The 13,999-nt window shown below is 34.8% G+C and overlaps 1 protein-coding gene across 5 annotated transcripts in view; it reads right to left on the bottom strand.

Annotated features, from left to right (window-relative positions):
• Positions 1–241: 241 nt before the first annotated feature.
• Positions 242–13,999, bottom strand: part of Nbeal1 (neurobeachin like 1) — a 180,894-nt gene continuing 167,136 nt past the window's right edge. For 4 of the 5 annotated variants that reach the window (XM_075951705.1, XM_075951706.1, XM_075951707.1 and 1 more), the window contains 5 exons: positions 10,467–10,583; positions 9,817–9,978; positions 8,657–8,805; positions 7,321–7,456; positions 242–5,868 (listed from right to left, as the gene is read on the bottom strand). In XM_075951705.1, coding sequence (XP_075807820.1) covers positions 5,767–5,868; positions 7,321–7,456; positions 8,657–8,805; positions 9,817–9,978; positions 10,467–10,583 — 666 coding nt within the window. In that variant the 3' untranslated portion in view covers positions 242–5,766. Of the gene's footprint in view, positions 5,869–7,320; positions 7,457–8,656; positions 8,806–9,816; positions 9,979–10,466; positions 10,584–13,999 lie in introns of those variants that run through there. The other variant, XR_012908177.1, reaches the window with a different exon arrangement.

Raw genomic sequence — 13,999 nt, 5'->3', positions numbered from 1 at the left:
AAATAGTACTTTAATCAGTAAAACTTCTCAGTCTCATTTAAATCCTAACTGTTCTTAGTCTCACGTTAGATTGCTCGTTTACAATAGCACTATAAAGCAGTGAAACACTTTGTAACTATTATAATAATGAATAAGTATAAATTACTAAAAAACTCACTATAAAAGCAAATACAAGCCGGGCGATGGTGGCGCACGCCTTTAATCCCAGTACTCGGGAGGCAGAGGCAGGCAGATCTCTGTGAGTTCTAGACCAGCCTGGTCTACAGAGCTAGTTCCAGGACAGGCTCCAAAGAGAAACCCTGTCTCCAAAAACCAAAAAAAAAAAAAACAAAAAAGCAAATACACAGCAGCAGCACTTCTTTAACAGTCACCTTTGTAACATTAATTAAATTATTTACTTTCTTTTAAAATGAAGGCTTTCTACATTGTCCAAGCTGATCTTGAACTTCCCAGCTCAGGTGATCCTTCCATCTCATCCAAGTAATTGGAACCATGTGTATGTGCCACTCTGCCTAATTTTTCAAATGATGAAATTTGGCTATTCTTATGTTAATTTATGCAAGATATGTATTTTCAAGGTTAACAAGGTTTCATAGACAAAAGAATATCGAATCAGTGACTTTCAACTTGCTCTGTGCATTAGGGAAAGATATATGCCTCTGAATTTGTGTCTTTTTGACACTACAAGAATTATCTTCATGTGTCCAAATCTTGCAATGTGTTTAAAAACCACTTCTGTGTTGTTTCAGTAAAGGTACTAGTCTAAAAAATGTGTCTAATGAATAACTATTGCCAAAAAAAAACTTAAGTTGATAATGTGGCTATTTTTATATAAGGTTTTTATAACAAATAAAACCACATAATTTTCATATAACCAAAAAGCAGAGATATAAATCCTATATTCTATGATGGTCACATGATTTTCAAGAGATAAAAATGTATCTACAATTTAGGCACAAATTCATTTATATACATTATATGTACATACATATATTTATAATTTTTTTTATTTTCGAGACAGGGTTGTTCTGTAGTTTTTCTATATTTATAATTTTTGAGAGCTGGGATTGATTGAACCCGTGAAAGTCCCACCTATTACTGAGGCATAGCCTACTGATGAATCCTACAGGTAGGTCTGATCTGCACCCTCAAACTAGGAACTACTCTGTGAGCTGAGGTGCTGAGTTCAGTGGTAGAACTCTATGTGTGAGGCTCTACACTGTCTCAGTGTTGGAGTAAAGAATCCCATGCCAAACCCAGGACCTTATATCAAAGTGTTCCATCACTAAGATATATCCCTAGCCTAAATCTCTCAGATGTTTATGCTCTATTAGTTCTAACTTCTAAAACCTATGAAAAAATTAAAGAATATTTCATACAGAGGCATACCTGCAAACATCACCAAAAGTATTTAGGAGGATTTACTCAATGCTTTCATAGTGGGAGAACTCTACTCATTATATCTTCAATGCTATAAGACATCTGATTCTGTTTTTCTTTTAGTACTGATTACTAATGCTTTTTATTCTTGCCTAACATGCGAGAGGCCCTGAGTTCACTCCCGAATACTGGAAAAAAAAATTTACACTTTTTGTCGAAATATTGGTGTGGAAAATATTGAGTTAGGAAATATTAATAGCAAGCAGACAATATTATTAGAGGTAAATGTAAATTGTGATTTTAAATATGAAATTTTAAATACGATAAAATCAATAAACTTTTCAGTAATGAAAAGGAAATAGAGTGGTTCTGTCCATATGAAACAAAGACACTGCCTGGTGTTGGGAATAATCAGTGGCACAGAAAATGCTGTATTTAAATTATGTAAGTAATAAGTAATATTAAAGCCTGATAGCATTGTATTGTTGCCTAATGTCATCAGAAAAGGCACTTTGAGGAAAATTTTCAGAACAATGTTTATATGGGATCATCTAAAACAAACAAAATGCTACGTACATGACATGCACACAAATTAGGAAAAAGTACTAAAAAAGAGTATTTGCTGCCAGTGGGAAAAGAAGTTTCTGTTAGAGACAGAACACTTACATCAGGGTTTGGGTCTAGATGAAAAATGTACATATCACTCAAAAAGTGTAAAGATAGGGTTAAGAAAATAGGTTTAGCAATGTGAGAACACCTTCAGACACACATCCCAGATATAGGTATTACACATATACCTTGTTCATATCCAATACAGTAAAAGTCTCATGTTTTTATTGAAAAGGAGGCAAAGATGACGCTACTTACTTTATAAACAAATTTTAAAAAGAATTGACAGCTCAAAATTCAATTAAAGCTTTCCTTAGAGATATCTTTAGTAAGAATAATGTTATATTTACAGGTAAATGTCATGCCTCTATCAACACTAAGCAAAAACTGGCACTCAGTTTCACTTTCTTAGGATATTTGAAAAGAATATAATGAAGCTCAGACTACGAGTCAATCCTCAAGTCTAAATTCTAATTTTGTGGGCACACTTACTCTTTAGTAGTATGTAGCACTCCAGTGTCAGCGCTGTGAAGAACAGTGCCATGTGTATCACAAGGAAAAAGAGAAACTTCTCCTCACACACGAGGATGTAACTGTGACTAAGGGAAATTAACAGAAACTTCTTTCACAGGCAACACTGGCTAGAAAGTTAATGCTAATCTTTATTTTTGCAGTTCCTTAACTTTCATGTTCTGATTTGTTCTTTTTCTTCAATTTTATAATAACAGAATACTGACTGGGGGGAGTTATATATTACAGTGTTTTATTCTCTAAGTACATACAGCAAATTGTATAAATATGCACACACTGCCACCACCAACAACAGCAAAACAACTTCTGACCTCACTTTCCAAAAGAAAGAACATTATCTTAGCATAAATCTCTTATTACCTGAGATTTTAATATTCATCATTATTACTATCAAGAAACAAAAGCAGATGAAAAGTCCTGAAAAGATGAACTGACACCAACAGCAGCCAAGATGAGATATTATACCCATTAACTAAAATATCCAGCTATCAATCCATTCTAATAATTTCTTCCAAACTTATGAAAGTTTCTATGGATAACAGCTACACTCCACTGTAAAAGTGCATCTTCCTAGTGATATTATCTAGTGACTTTTAATTTCATGGCTATAATGTTTACGTGAGGAATATATTAACTCAGGTAACAGCTCCGCTAGATTTGCTTATTTTAATTAATACAAAAGTTCATATTGGCTGGGTGGTGGTAGTCACACCTTTAATCAAGAGGAAGAATCAGACAGATCTCTGAGTTCTAATACAGCCTGGTCTACAGAGTGAGTTTCAGGGCGATACAGAGAAACCCTGTCTTGAAATACAAACAACGATAACAAAACAAAAAGTTCATTATTCAAGAATAGAGCTAGCATTTTCTAAACCTCAAAATAATTAAAAGGAATAATTCTCCTTTAACATCTAACATTGATTGTACATGGGTCAGACCTATATAAAACTGAGCATAGCTTCTTGTTTATGAGCCATGAAAGAGCAGCATGCGTGGATAAACTGCCAAAAGAAACCCTTACCAAGTCTTGATTTGGAGTCAGTTAGTACCTGTCTTTGTTTCTTCTGTCTCTTTCATACATGCTAGAGAGTAAACCCAGGATCTTGAACAATATAGGCAAGCATTCTGCTACGGACTGATAACCAATCATTGCCTGGCAGTGGTGGCACAAGCCTTTAATCCCAGTATTTGGGAGGCAGAGAGGCAGGTGGGTCTTTTTGAGTTTAAGGCCAATCTGATCTACAGAGTGAGTTCCAGGACAGTCAAAACTATACAGAGAAACCCTGTCTTGAAGAAAACGAAACAAAACAAAACACAAACCCAAAAATAAAATATATAAATAAAAAATAAGCCCAACAATAAGAAAAAATCACCCAATCATGTTGGTTCTGACATGAACTCCTCCCGGTCCAGTATGTGGAAACTGGGGGAGCAGAAATGAAAAGAACTGTTTCATGTACCATAATCATCTCTATTGACTCCTGACACTTCCAACAAATTCCTGAAGTCTTTCAAAAAGGAAATCATCACATTTACACAAATTCTACTTTTCTACCAGTTGATATCAGTGCCATTTGAAGCTATTTTTTCCAGAATCAGACAATTTTAACTTATTAAACAGTGATTTTACAGTGTTTTAGTAATCCTGACCAACAACATTTCAAAATGTTGTAAAATTTTCCTAAACATAGTCTTTTACACCTATATTTTTAAAAACTTATTTATGGGATTATAAAGAAAAGACCATAGGATACTGTGGTCAATAGGAGAGGGAAAATGAAAAATCAAAATTTCTTCAGGATTCAACTGAAAAGACAATCAGGTATAAGGAAATGTATGATCAGCAGAATAAAAGAGAATATAATTTTGAAAGGCTACCATTGTAAAATCATCTGTTGTTGCCCATAAATCATTTTAAGAAAATTATGCAGTAATTCTTTCCTGAAAATAGGCTCAATATATAAATTTCCATACAACTTCAGAGATTCACCAATCTTCCCAAAGCCTGTGGAATCTCAGATTGCCAATACTTGTAGTTGTAAAACTTCTCTAACCTAATAACTCAAAAGTCAATTTCACAAAAAAATAAATAACAATTACTTTGAATTCCAAATTAAATCAATCAACATTTTTACTTAAAAAATTAGACATAATGTAATATTTAACAAACAAATAGCTATCATCCAAACAGTTGTATATAACATGCAATAAAAGATATTACTTTATCTAAATGGCTACTCTGAATTATGCAGTGTTACTCCATCTTTCACGACCTCTTAGAACATCACTGACAACTCATGATCATCAGGATAGAAAGGATTAACCACAAAGAGAGTACAGTTTTTGCTTAATAAAGACAAATTCACAAAATTTTGAATTTCACACATGTAAATTGTGCTGCAAATGTTACTAAAGGACCAGCTGACCAGGGCCACAGTCAGCATTTTTGTTTAAATATACTGTTAATGAAGTACACTCGTCAAAATTATCTCTAGTTTTTCTTTTTCCTATTCAACTTTTGTTATTTCAGAATAATAATACAATTTAGTAATTTTTTATTACTAATATATTAAAGGTAGGGAAATAAACCAATGTTTATTTCAGTATTTGTATTTAATCCAATTATACAGACCTAAAATTTTTGAAAACTCAATTGTACAACAAATGCCTAAAAGGTTATGCTTTTAATGAAATGGTGAGTAAAAAGAAAAATGATTATCTGAAGAATACATGAAAAGCCACACATCTCTCAACTCTCCATCATCTATGCTACTTTATCAGAAATGTCTTAAATTTTGCTACTAAGATTAAGGGAATTAAATCTAAGTATATAATATTAGAAGTTTGTTTTTTTAAAAATTGGATTTAATGATTTAGGAATGGATTACCAAATTGAATCAAATATATTTTCTCAATTCAACTTTAGTACTGGTTAACAAAACTAGACTCATTGCTGATGAAACTTTTAAAATTGATTTAATAGAACCTACAACTTTATTTTTATTCTTTATTTACTTAATTTTTGTGGCAAGGTCTTGCTATGTAGCCCAGGCTGACCTTGAACTTAAGATCCACCTGCCTCAGCCTCTACAACTCAACCTACATCTTCACAAATATCAAACCGTCGTAATCTTTAAACGTTTTTAAAGATAAAATCCTTGAAGACTTCCAGCGAGTAGAGCACAGCTAAAGTGACAAAGCAATAACTGGAGTTTGGTTTTCCATCACAGGAAGTGGGAATAACAATCATTTGAAATCTTGAGTATTATATTCAGTTTCTCCAGCTGAAATCTGGCTGAGTCGCTTGCTAGATCCCCACAATTTTCGAGAAAGCTGACCCGAACGCATCTGTTTAAGGTAATCCAGAGAAATGAATAGATGTTAAGAAAAATGAATATACATAAAATCAATATATGTGACACTGAATTTGTAAAGTGCAGAACAGGTTTTGTTAGCAAAATTGCTAACATTTTAAAAGATTCTTGATTAATAACTGCAGTACAAGAGACTGAACTCAAGGCCTCCTCTTGTTAGGCAAATACTCTAGAGCATGGAGCTATATCCCTTTTTTAGACAAAGTCTCACTAGTCGCTTGGTCTGACCCCGAACTCACCCAGTAGGCAGGCAGACCTTTGCTTATGATTCTTTTACCTTAGCCTCCCAACTAGCAAGGATTACAGGTGTGCACTCAGAGTTCTACGTAATCATCACAGTAGCAGGGGAAAGATGGGGGCAATTCAGGAAACTATCAAGAACCTCAATGTTAAATGGAAACACGTTTAAAATGTTTTTAACTCTCTTGTTACATATTTATTTATTTTATGCAAATGAGCGTGTGGCCTACATGTGCCTGGTGCCTGTGAAGGTAAGAGGGTGTGAGTTTTCTTAGACCTGGAATGACAGACAGCCGTGAGGTTCTGCTGCGTGAGTGCTTGGAACTGAGCCCCAGCTGCAGAGTAACAAAAGTTCTGGCCTGCTGTGACGTCTCTCTAGCCTTTTGCTGTGGTTGTTTTGACAGCAGATCTGGGTACACAGCCCTAGTTTGCCCAGAATTTACTATGTACACCAGGCTGGCCCCTAAATTGTGGTGATTCTCTTGCCTCTGTCTCCCAAGCACTGGGATTATAGGTATGTATTACCACTCAGCTTAATATCTTCTCTTGAAGAAACACCTGTAGATACAATATTACATTTCTCAGGAAAAGCTAAGAGTGTCACAAAAAATGCAATGACTACTTTAATTCTATATAATAAGTTTTCTGGGGGAATCATTAAGTTACCTGGTGTGGAGTCATTACGTTTTCTGAGGAACAAATGTCAGATCCATGAAAGACTATTAGGCAAGTAAATTTTTTGTTACAGTAAACTCACTGTGAATAAGGATATGGATATAAAATATTTGTAGTTCCAAATTAAAAAACAATGCCTTTATATAATAAATAACTCATGCTTTGTAATTATGAAATCAAATTAGTTTTACTGTTAGAACCTATATTTTATTTTTATAAGAACTTTTATGCCTCCAATCTGCATAGTACTCTTGAGTCTTGATTTGGAGTAAAATATTTTTCTCATTCACATAGTGATACAAAGACCAATCCATGAGCATGCTTTAATTTTATCATAGGATAAATATACCACTTAACAACTTTATACTTTGGCTTTTTCTGAAACATCAAATTTATGTTTCAGTTTATTCATAATGGAGACTTCTGAATCAGCTAGAATGAAGGACCGAAGGAACCCACAATAGTAAGGAACCCACAATAGTAAGGGAGAATCCATGATGCTGAATTTTACCTCGGCTGGCTTGCCAACACCTACTACAATCAATTTGCCATCTTCTAAGCCTACAAGAATGTGGCTGCATTCTTTGGTTACGGAAACACAGTAGATAGGTAATCGCATGGCTAATGGAGTGATGCTGAGATTCAAACTAAAAAAGATAAAAACAGATGTAGTTACATACACAGAGGATGGATACACAGAAGGTTATACAGGAAGGCAACTTCGTCATCTACCTTTGCACTTCAACTTTACAGATGTACCACATCCCCAACTGTAGTTCATTTTCTCATAATTTCCCTAAGTTCATCTCCATTTCAAATCCTATTAATTCTTAAACAATACTCTTCTGATTATTCAGATCCTAGAAATTCTTAAACTCTTCTGCAAATACAACTTCTCTTTTTGTTGTTGTCTGAGATAGGGTCTTGCTATGCAGGCTAGGATGACTTTGAACTCACAGTCCTCTTGAACGTGCTACCTTAACTGGCAACTTCTAAAGAGTCTTAAACCCTTCAAGGTCAATTATTATAAACACCACAATACCAAGAATTTAAGTTCTTTCATTAAATGCTTTTATCTGTAATTAAAAGGTGAATAAAAAGTCCCAAAGAAAGTACATGTGTGTGATATTTGAGGTTAATAAAACAGGTCTTTTTTGCTTTGTCTGATATTCCATTACAATAAATGCCTTCGGTTATTTAAAGATTAGAAAGTGGAGAACCCAATGACTTAGGTATATTTATATGTGTGTGTGTGTGTGTGTGTGTGTGTGTATGTGTGTAATTAAAACTAAAGGAGTCCATTGGTTTTTCTAATTTGCAAATCTTCTTGTTAGAAGACTCTTAAAATCAGGATGAGAGAGAGAAAAAAAAGCAAAGCTATCATTGGAAAAGGGACTGAGTCCCAAATGCTGATATTGTAAGTATATTCCAGCATGCTCAGAACACTTGATGCAAATGTGTGCAAGGCTGGTACATATATGAAGCTCAGAGGACAACCTCAGGTGTCTGTTCTCACCTTCTATCTTTTATGAGACAAGGTCACTGTGGTAATTTCAATGTAACTGACCCCCATAAGGGCGTGCACTATTAGGAGGTGTGGCGTTGTTGAAGTGGGTATGACCTTATTGGAGGAGTGTGTGTCACTGTGGGGGTGGGCTTTGAGGTTTCCTATGTTCAGGAACCACCCAGTGTCTCAGTTGAATCCCTGTTGCCTACAAGATGTAGGACTCTCAGCTACTTTTCCAGCACATCTGCCTGCATACCACCATGCTCCCTACTGAACCTCTGAACTGTAAGTTGCTACCTCTTCTTCAGACAGTTTGAACATTTTAATTTAATTCAATTACCTGTGAAGCTCTCTTATAGACAGGAGCCCTTGTACGCTGCCAGTGATTACATGCTCCCCAATGATGCACATGTCTGATATTTGCTCATTCAGGACTTGAGACCCCAGATACTTTCCATTTACAGAAAACACATGTAACATGTTCTTATCCTATAAAGAAACAGGAAAGTTTAGGGACCTTGCATAAAAGTTGAGTTTTCATATTGTCAATTAAAATATAACAAATCAGAAAGATTTCTGGAATAAAAACATGACTGTATTCAAAGAAAAAGTATACAGAAAATTATCAGATTGACTTTAAATCATTATTGCCATGGAAACAACTATGCGTTAAATCGAAGAGTTAAAATATTCCAGTTCAAAAATATTTCACATTCCTAAAAAGATGTTTCTTATATTTAAAAGCTTTACTATTAGAAGGAAATGAATATATGGAGATCCAGTTTATTTCTACACTGTCTTACCTACAAAAGAAATGTTGGCTATCACTGCTACTTGAAGTTCATGATATACCTAATACTACCACTGGCACTGGTGGCACACATCTTTAATCCCAGCACTCAGGAAGCAGAGGCAGGTGGATCTCTTAGTTTGAGGCTAGCCTGGTCTAGAGAGTGAGTTTCAGGACAGCCAGTGCGATACAAAGAAACTCTTGTCTTTTTTTTTTAATTGCTTTTTGTGTATGTGGGGTTAGGTAGTTAATCTAGGGTTCCAATGCTTGCAAGACAAGCACTCTACCAACCAAGTTACATCCTTAGCTAAAAGAAATTATGTTTGAGGGGGCTGGAGAGATGGCTCAGAGGTTAAGAGCACTGACTGCTCTTCCAGAGGTCCTGAGTTCAATTTCCAACAACCACATGGTGGCTCACAACCATCTATAATGAGATCTCGTACCCTCTTCTGGCATGTAGACAGACAGACATGAAGACAGAACACTGAATACATAATAAGTAAATCTTAAAAAAAAGGAATTACATTCGAAACCTTGTATAATATTAGGTCAAAAGAAATATCTGAAGTAAAATATAAATATCAGGACCATAATGTGGTAGAAGTCTATCTAACAATGAGAAAGAACAACTGAACCATAGAAAAGCTGCCCTTGCAGTGAGGGGAGAAAACATTAGTGATGGTCTACACCTGCTGCACAGAAGCAAATACCTTGAGAACGGGCTTCTCCGCCAAGCTGGAATAGATGACAATGTGTCCTTCCCAAGAGACAGCCAAACTGGGAATGGTCAGGAACAGGGAACTCTCACAAGGTGGCCGTAAAGTCCTCATGTATTGACCTTTCTGAATGGTATGTATAATCACAGTACCATCCTATACACAGAAGATTCCAGAGAATGAAAAACACAAAACAACAAAAAGGAGAAGGCGAAGAGGCTGAATAAAGAGATGTGGGAAAGACACTGAGGAAATAATTACCCCATAGATGAGTTATATGCTTTAGGTAAAACCCTAATCTTAGGAAATAATTACCCCATAGATGAGCTATATGCTTTAGGTGAAATCCTAATCTTAGGAAATAGTTATCCCATGGATGAGTTATATGCGTTAGGTAAAACCCTAATCTTAGAATTTTAAGTGGCATATCATCTTATAGAGTGCCATCTTCCTGAACTAGTAAGGCCAATAAGATCCCCAAATACAACATAGCCTCTTTTAAGTTTATTCTCTCTGTATTACTCTACGTTAACAATGCTCAAAATAAATATTAAAAATATTCTATTTCCATAAAAACTTTTCAAATATAAACATTGTTACACAATTTATAGAAAAAGTATTATTTCTTAGAGGTGAGATCTTACCCTTGACCCTGATACTGCCATGTCAAGTTCAGTGCTGATGCCCACACTCAATATCTCATCAGTGTGTCCATAAAGAATCTGAAAAGGTTTAGATGCTAAGCCCACAGCAGTGCCTCCCTAAAATTAAAAAAGAAAAGCAAACGTGAAATGTGTCTTGTTGTTTTTTCCCTCCACTCACAAGCCTCTTGTTTTTGTGTTTTGTAACAAAGTTTATACTATATTCAAACATTCTCTTAACAAAGTAATGAGATAGGTAGTTTGAACCACTGAGTCACTCACAGTAATACTCAGTCCAAACCTTACACATAAAGTATTAATGATGACTTCTTATATTCGTTTTTCCAAGTTATTTGCTCTTTTAACCTACAAATGAATTCTTCCTTAATTTAAACTAATATTATATAAATGAATACTTATTAGAGCAGTAGTTCTCAATCTGCGGGTTGCAACTCCTCTGGGGGGTCGCATATCAGATATTTACATTACAATTCACAACTGTAGCAAAGTTAGTTATGAAGTAGCAATAATTTTAGAGTTGGTGATCACAACAAGAGGAACTGTATTAAAGGGTTTTAGAATTAGGTAGGTTAGAACCACTGTCCTAGAGCCTGTACTTTAGGGACATCAATTATATTTATTCTGATTGCCTTTAATTCATATGTATGTGTCTGTGTGAATGTATGCCTCTTGTGTGAATGCCTGTGGAGGTTAGAGATGGCATTAGATCCCCCAGAGCTAGAGTCACAGGCAGTTGTGAGCAGTCTGATATGCGTGCTGGGAATCAAAACTGGGTCCTCTGGAAAAGCAGCAGCGTTAGTCTCAGAGCCATATCTCTAGCTCCTGTCTTTAATTTCTATAGTGATCATTCTTTTTCTTAACTGTCTATGCACAGTACCTTGCTCTGTTGTTCTTGGCCTTACTCCCTTGAGACATGGAAAGCAATGAATCTAGAGCTGTTTTTTGCATAACCTGGCTGACAATAAGTACCAACAATCCTCTTCCTAGAAATCTAATTATGCGCCATCACCAAAGATGCTTTAAACACTTATTAGGACTTCATGCATGCTATGCAGATGTTCTACCACTGAGACATGTCCCCAGTGTTTTAAAAAATAATTTTTGAAACCCGAGTGTCGTGACTTTAAACTATCACTTTGTAGCCAGGCAAGCCTTAACTTTGTGATGCATCTGCCTCAGCTTCCACACAGGCTGAAACTGCTCAAGAAAATTTCTCTATAATGCCTTAGTCATTAAACCTGCCTTGTTTACATTTACTTTATATTCGAAGAAATATCAGTTGTGTGTCATATTGTTTTATTCTTATTTATTCTAGATAAGTCTGTTTAGACCCTCTGTTTTTATATTACACATACATATACCTGTAAACTCTACTCTTTGGGATACATGTAATTTATCCTATAAATTTCACTTAATATTTACAAAACACATCATTCTTGTATCAAGTAATTAAAGTAACAGAAAACTTTACAATTCAAGTGAAAGAAGAAACACTTATTAAATTCATCCAATAAAGGTTGCATATCCAAATATTAAACATCATAATGACAAAACAAAATTGATCTTTTACTTAAGAATACAGAAAAAAGTGAGGCCTTATTTTTAAAAAAAGAGAAAAAAATTATAGTATTAGCAAGTAAAATACAACGGCAAAATGTGGTAGCAATGAAAATGAATAATGTTAATTTGCTATATGATTCATAGCAGTTCAAATCTAAGAAATTTCTTGATTTACTCATTTAGAAAAAAGAAAAGGAAACTCTAAAAGGAATTACAGAGGACACTGTTGTTAATACTCAGAAAATGAGATCAGATAACGGCACTGTACAAATGTTAAACATTCTCATTTTAGCAACTGCACCATGGTGGTAAGAATGACTTTTTATCAAGATGGACCTGTATGTAAAGGTACTTGCTAGCAAGCATGATATCCAAAGTTTGGTCCCCAGAACCACCCATGGTGGAAGAAGAGAACTGATCCACAAAAGTTGTATTCTGACCTTCACATATGCACCATGGCATGTATGCATTACCCCCATACACGTAAATAAATAACCATAATAAAAATTTAAAAAGAAAATCTTTGTTCTTGGAAGACATACATAGATGTTATCAATGGAATAGGAAGTACTGCCAACATTTAAATCAGTGAGAAAAATAAACATGCTGAAAGGGGAAAGATATTGAGAATGTTAAGACAAAGGTACGAGTGTATTGTTTTTGCAACTTTTCTATAAGTTTGAAATTTCATTAAAATTAAAAAGTTTACCAAGATAGAAACCAACTAAATATAAAACACAATACTGATAAAAACTGACAGCAAACACTATCAAGCGGCAAAACTGTACTGTCATTTTCAATCAAAATCAGACATAAGTCAGGATGTTCACTATCATGTTCTAACTCTACTGCAATGTAATAGGATAATAAAATAAAACAATATATTGGAAAATTGGGAGAGTGACCATTATTTCTAGATCACATGATGGTATAGCTACTTTAGGGTCAGAAAATCCAAGAATGTTATAATTATAAATTTAAAAATGTGGTAAAGTTAGTGAAAATAAGATAAACATACATCACTGATGGTGGTAGTGCACACTTTTAATCCCAGTACTTAGGAAGCAGAGGCAGGTGGTGAGTTAGAGGCCGGTCTGGTCTACAGAGGGAGTTCCAGGACAGCCAGGATTATACAAAGAAATCCTGTTTCAAAAAAAAAAAAGGATAACCATACAACAACCGATCATGTTACTGCACAACTTTCCTTCATAGTAGTGAAAATAAGTAAGAAATGAACATTCTTCTAAAAGTACCAAAATAGTAGTAAAATTGTGCCATTCAGAAGTAAATATAGCATAGTATAGAACACAAATGGAAATAAAGTGATTAAGGGATTATCCAAAGAAATTAAAAGGGTATAAGATAAATAATGAAAAGGTATTTTGTAGTTTTGTATAAAAATAATTATAATAATGTCAATACGCAGAAATAAAATTTCTTTATGTTTTTCTGTTTTTGAGACAGGATTTTCTTTGTGTCATATTTTAGAGTATTGTTGTGCAAACCAGACTAGCTTTGGGGTTACTAGCTTCATGGTTACTGGAGGAGAATCTTCAATCCCTAACTTACTAAACCAGCAGAATCCCTAACAACAATCTATAAACATTTGTCCTTATACTCACAAGTAAGTCTTCACCCCTCATCAGGGAAATTTTTCTTTGTGACAGAAGGAGACTGTGACAGAAAAACCACAAACATCTATAAAACAACTCCCGCACATAAGGCTCAGGGATCATTGCAAAGGATGAGGTAGAAAGAGTACAAAAGCAACAGAATCAGAAAGTTGGCTGTGGGACTGTGTCTCCTAGTAGCACCACAAGCTACACCCATTAAGTTTCATCAGTACAACTGCCCAAAAGGAGGCTGAACACAGAGTGACAACAATGAACACGCCAAACTGGACGGGAAAAACACGGAGTCTCAACCCTACACAAAGAATAACAGGTAACTGAGTA

Source organism: Microtus pennsylvanicus, chromosome 17 (assembly GCF_037038515.1).
Source record: "Microtus pennsylvanicus isolate mMicPen1 chromosome 17, mMicPen1.hap1, whole genome shotgun sequence".
In the NCBI taxonomy this organism is placed as follows: domain Eukaryota; kingdom Metazoa; phylum Chordata; class Mammalia; order Rodentia; family Cricetidae; genus Microtus; species Microtus pennsylvanicus.
This window is presented reverse-complemented; position numbering and strand designations above follow the sequence as displayed.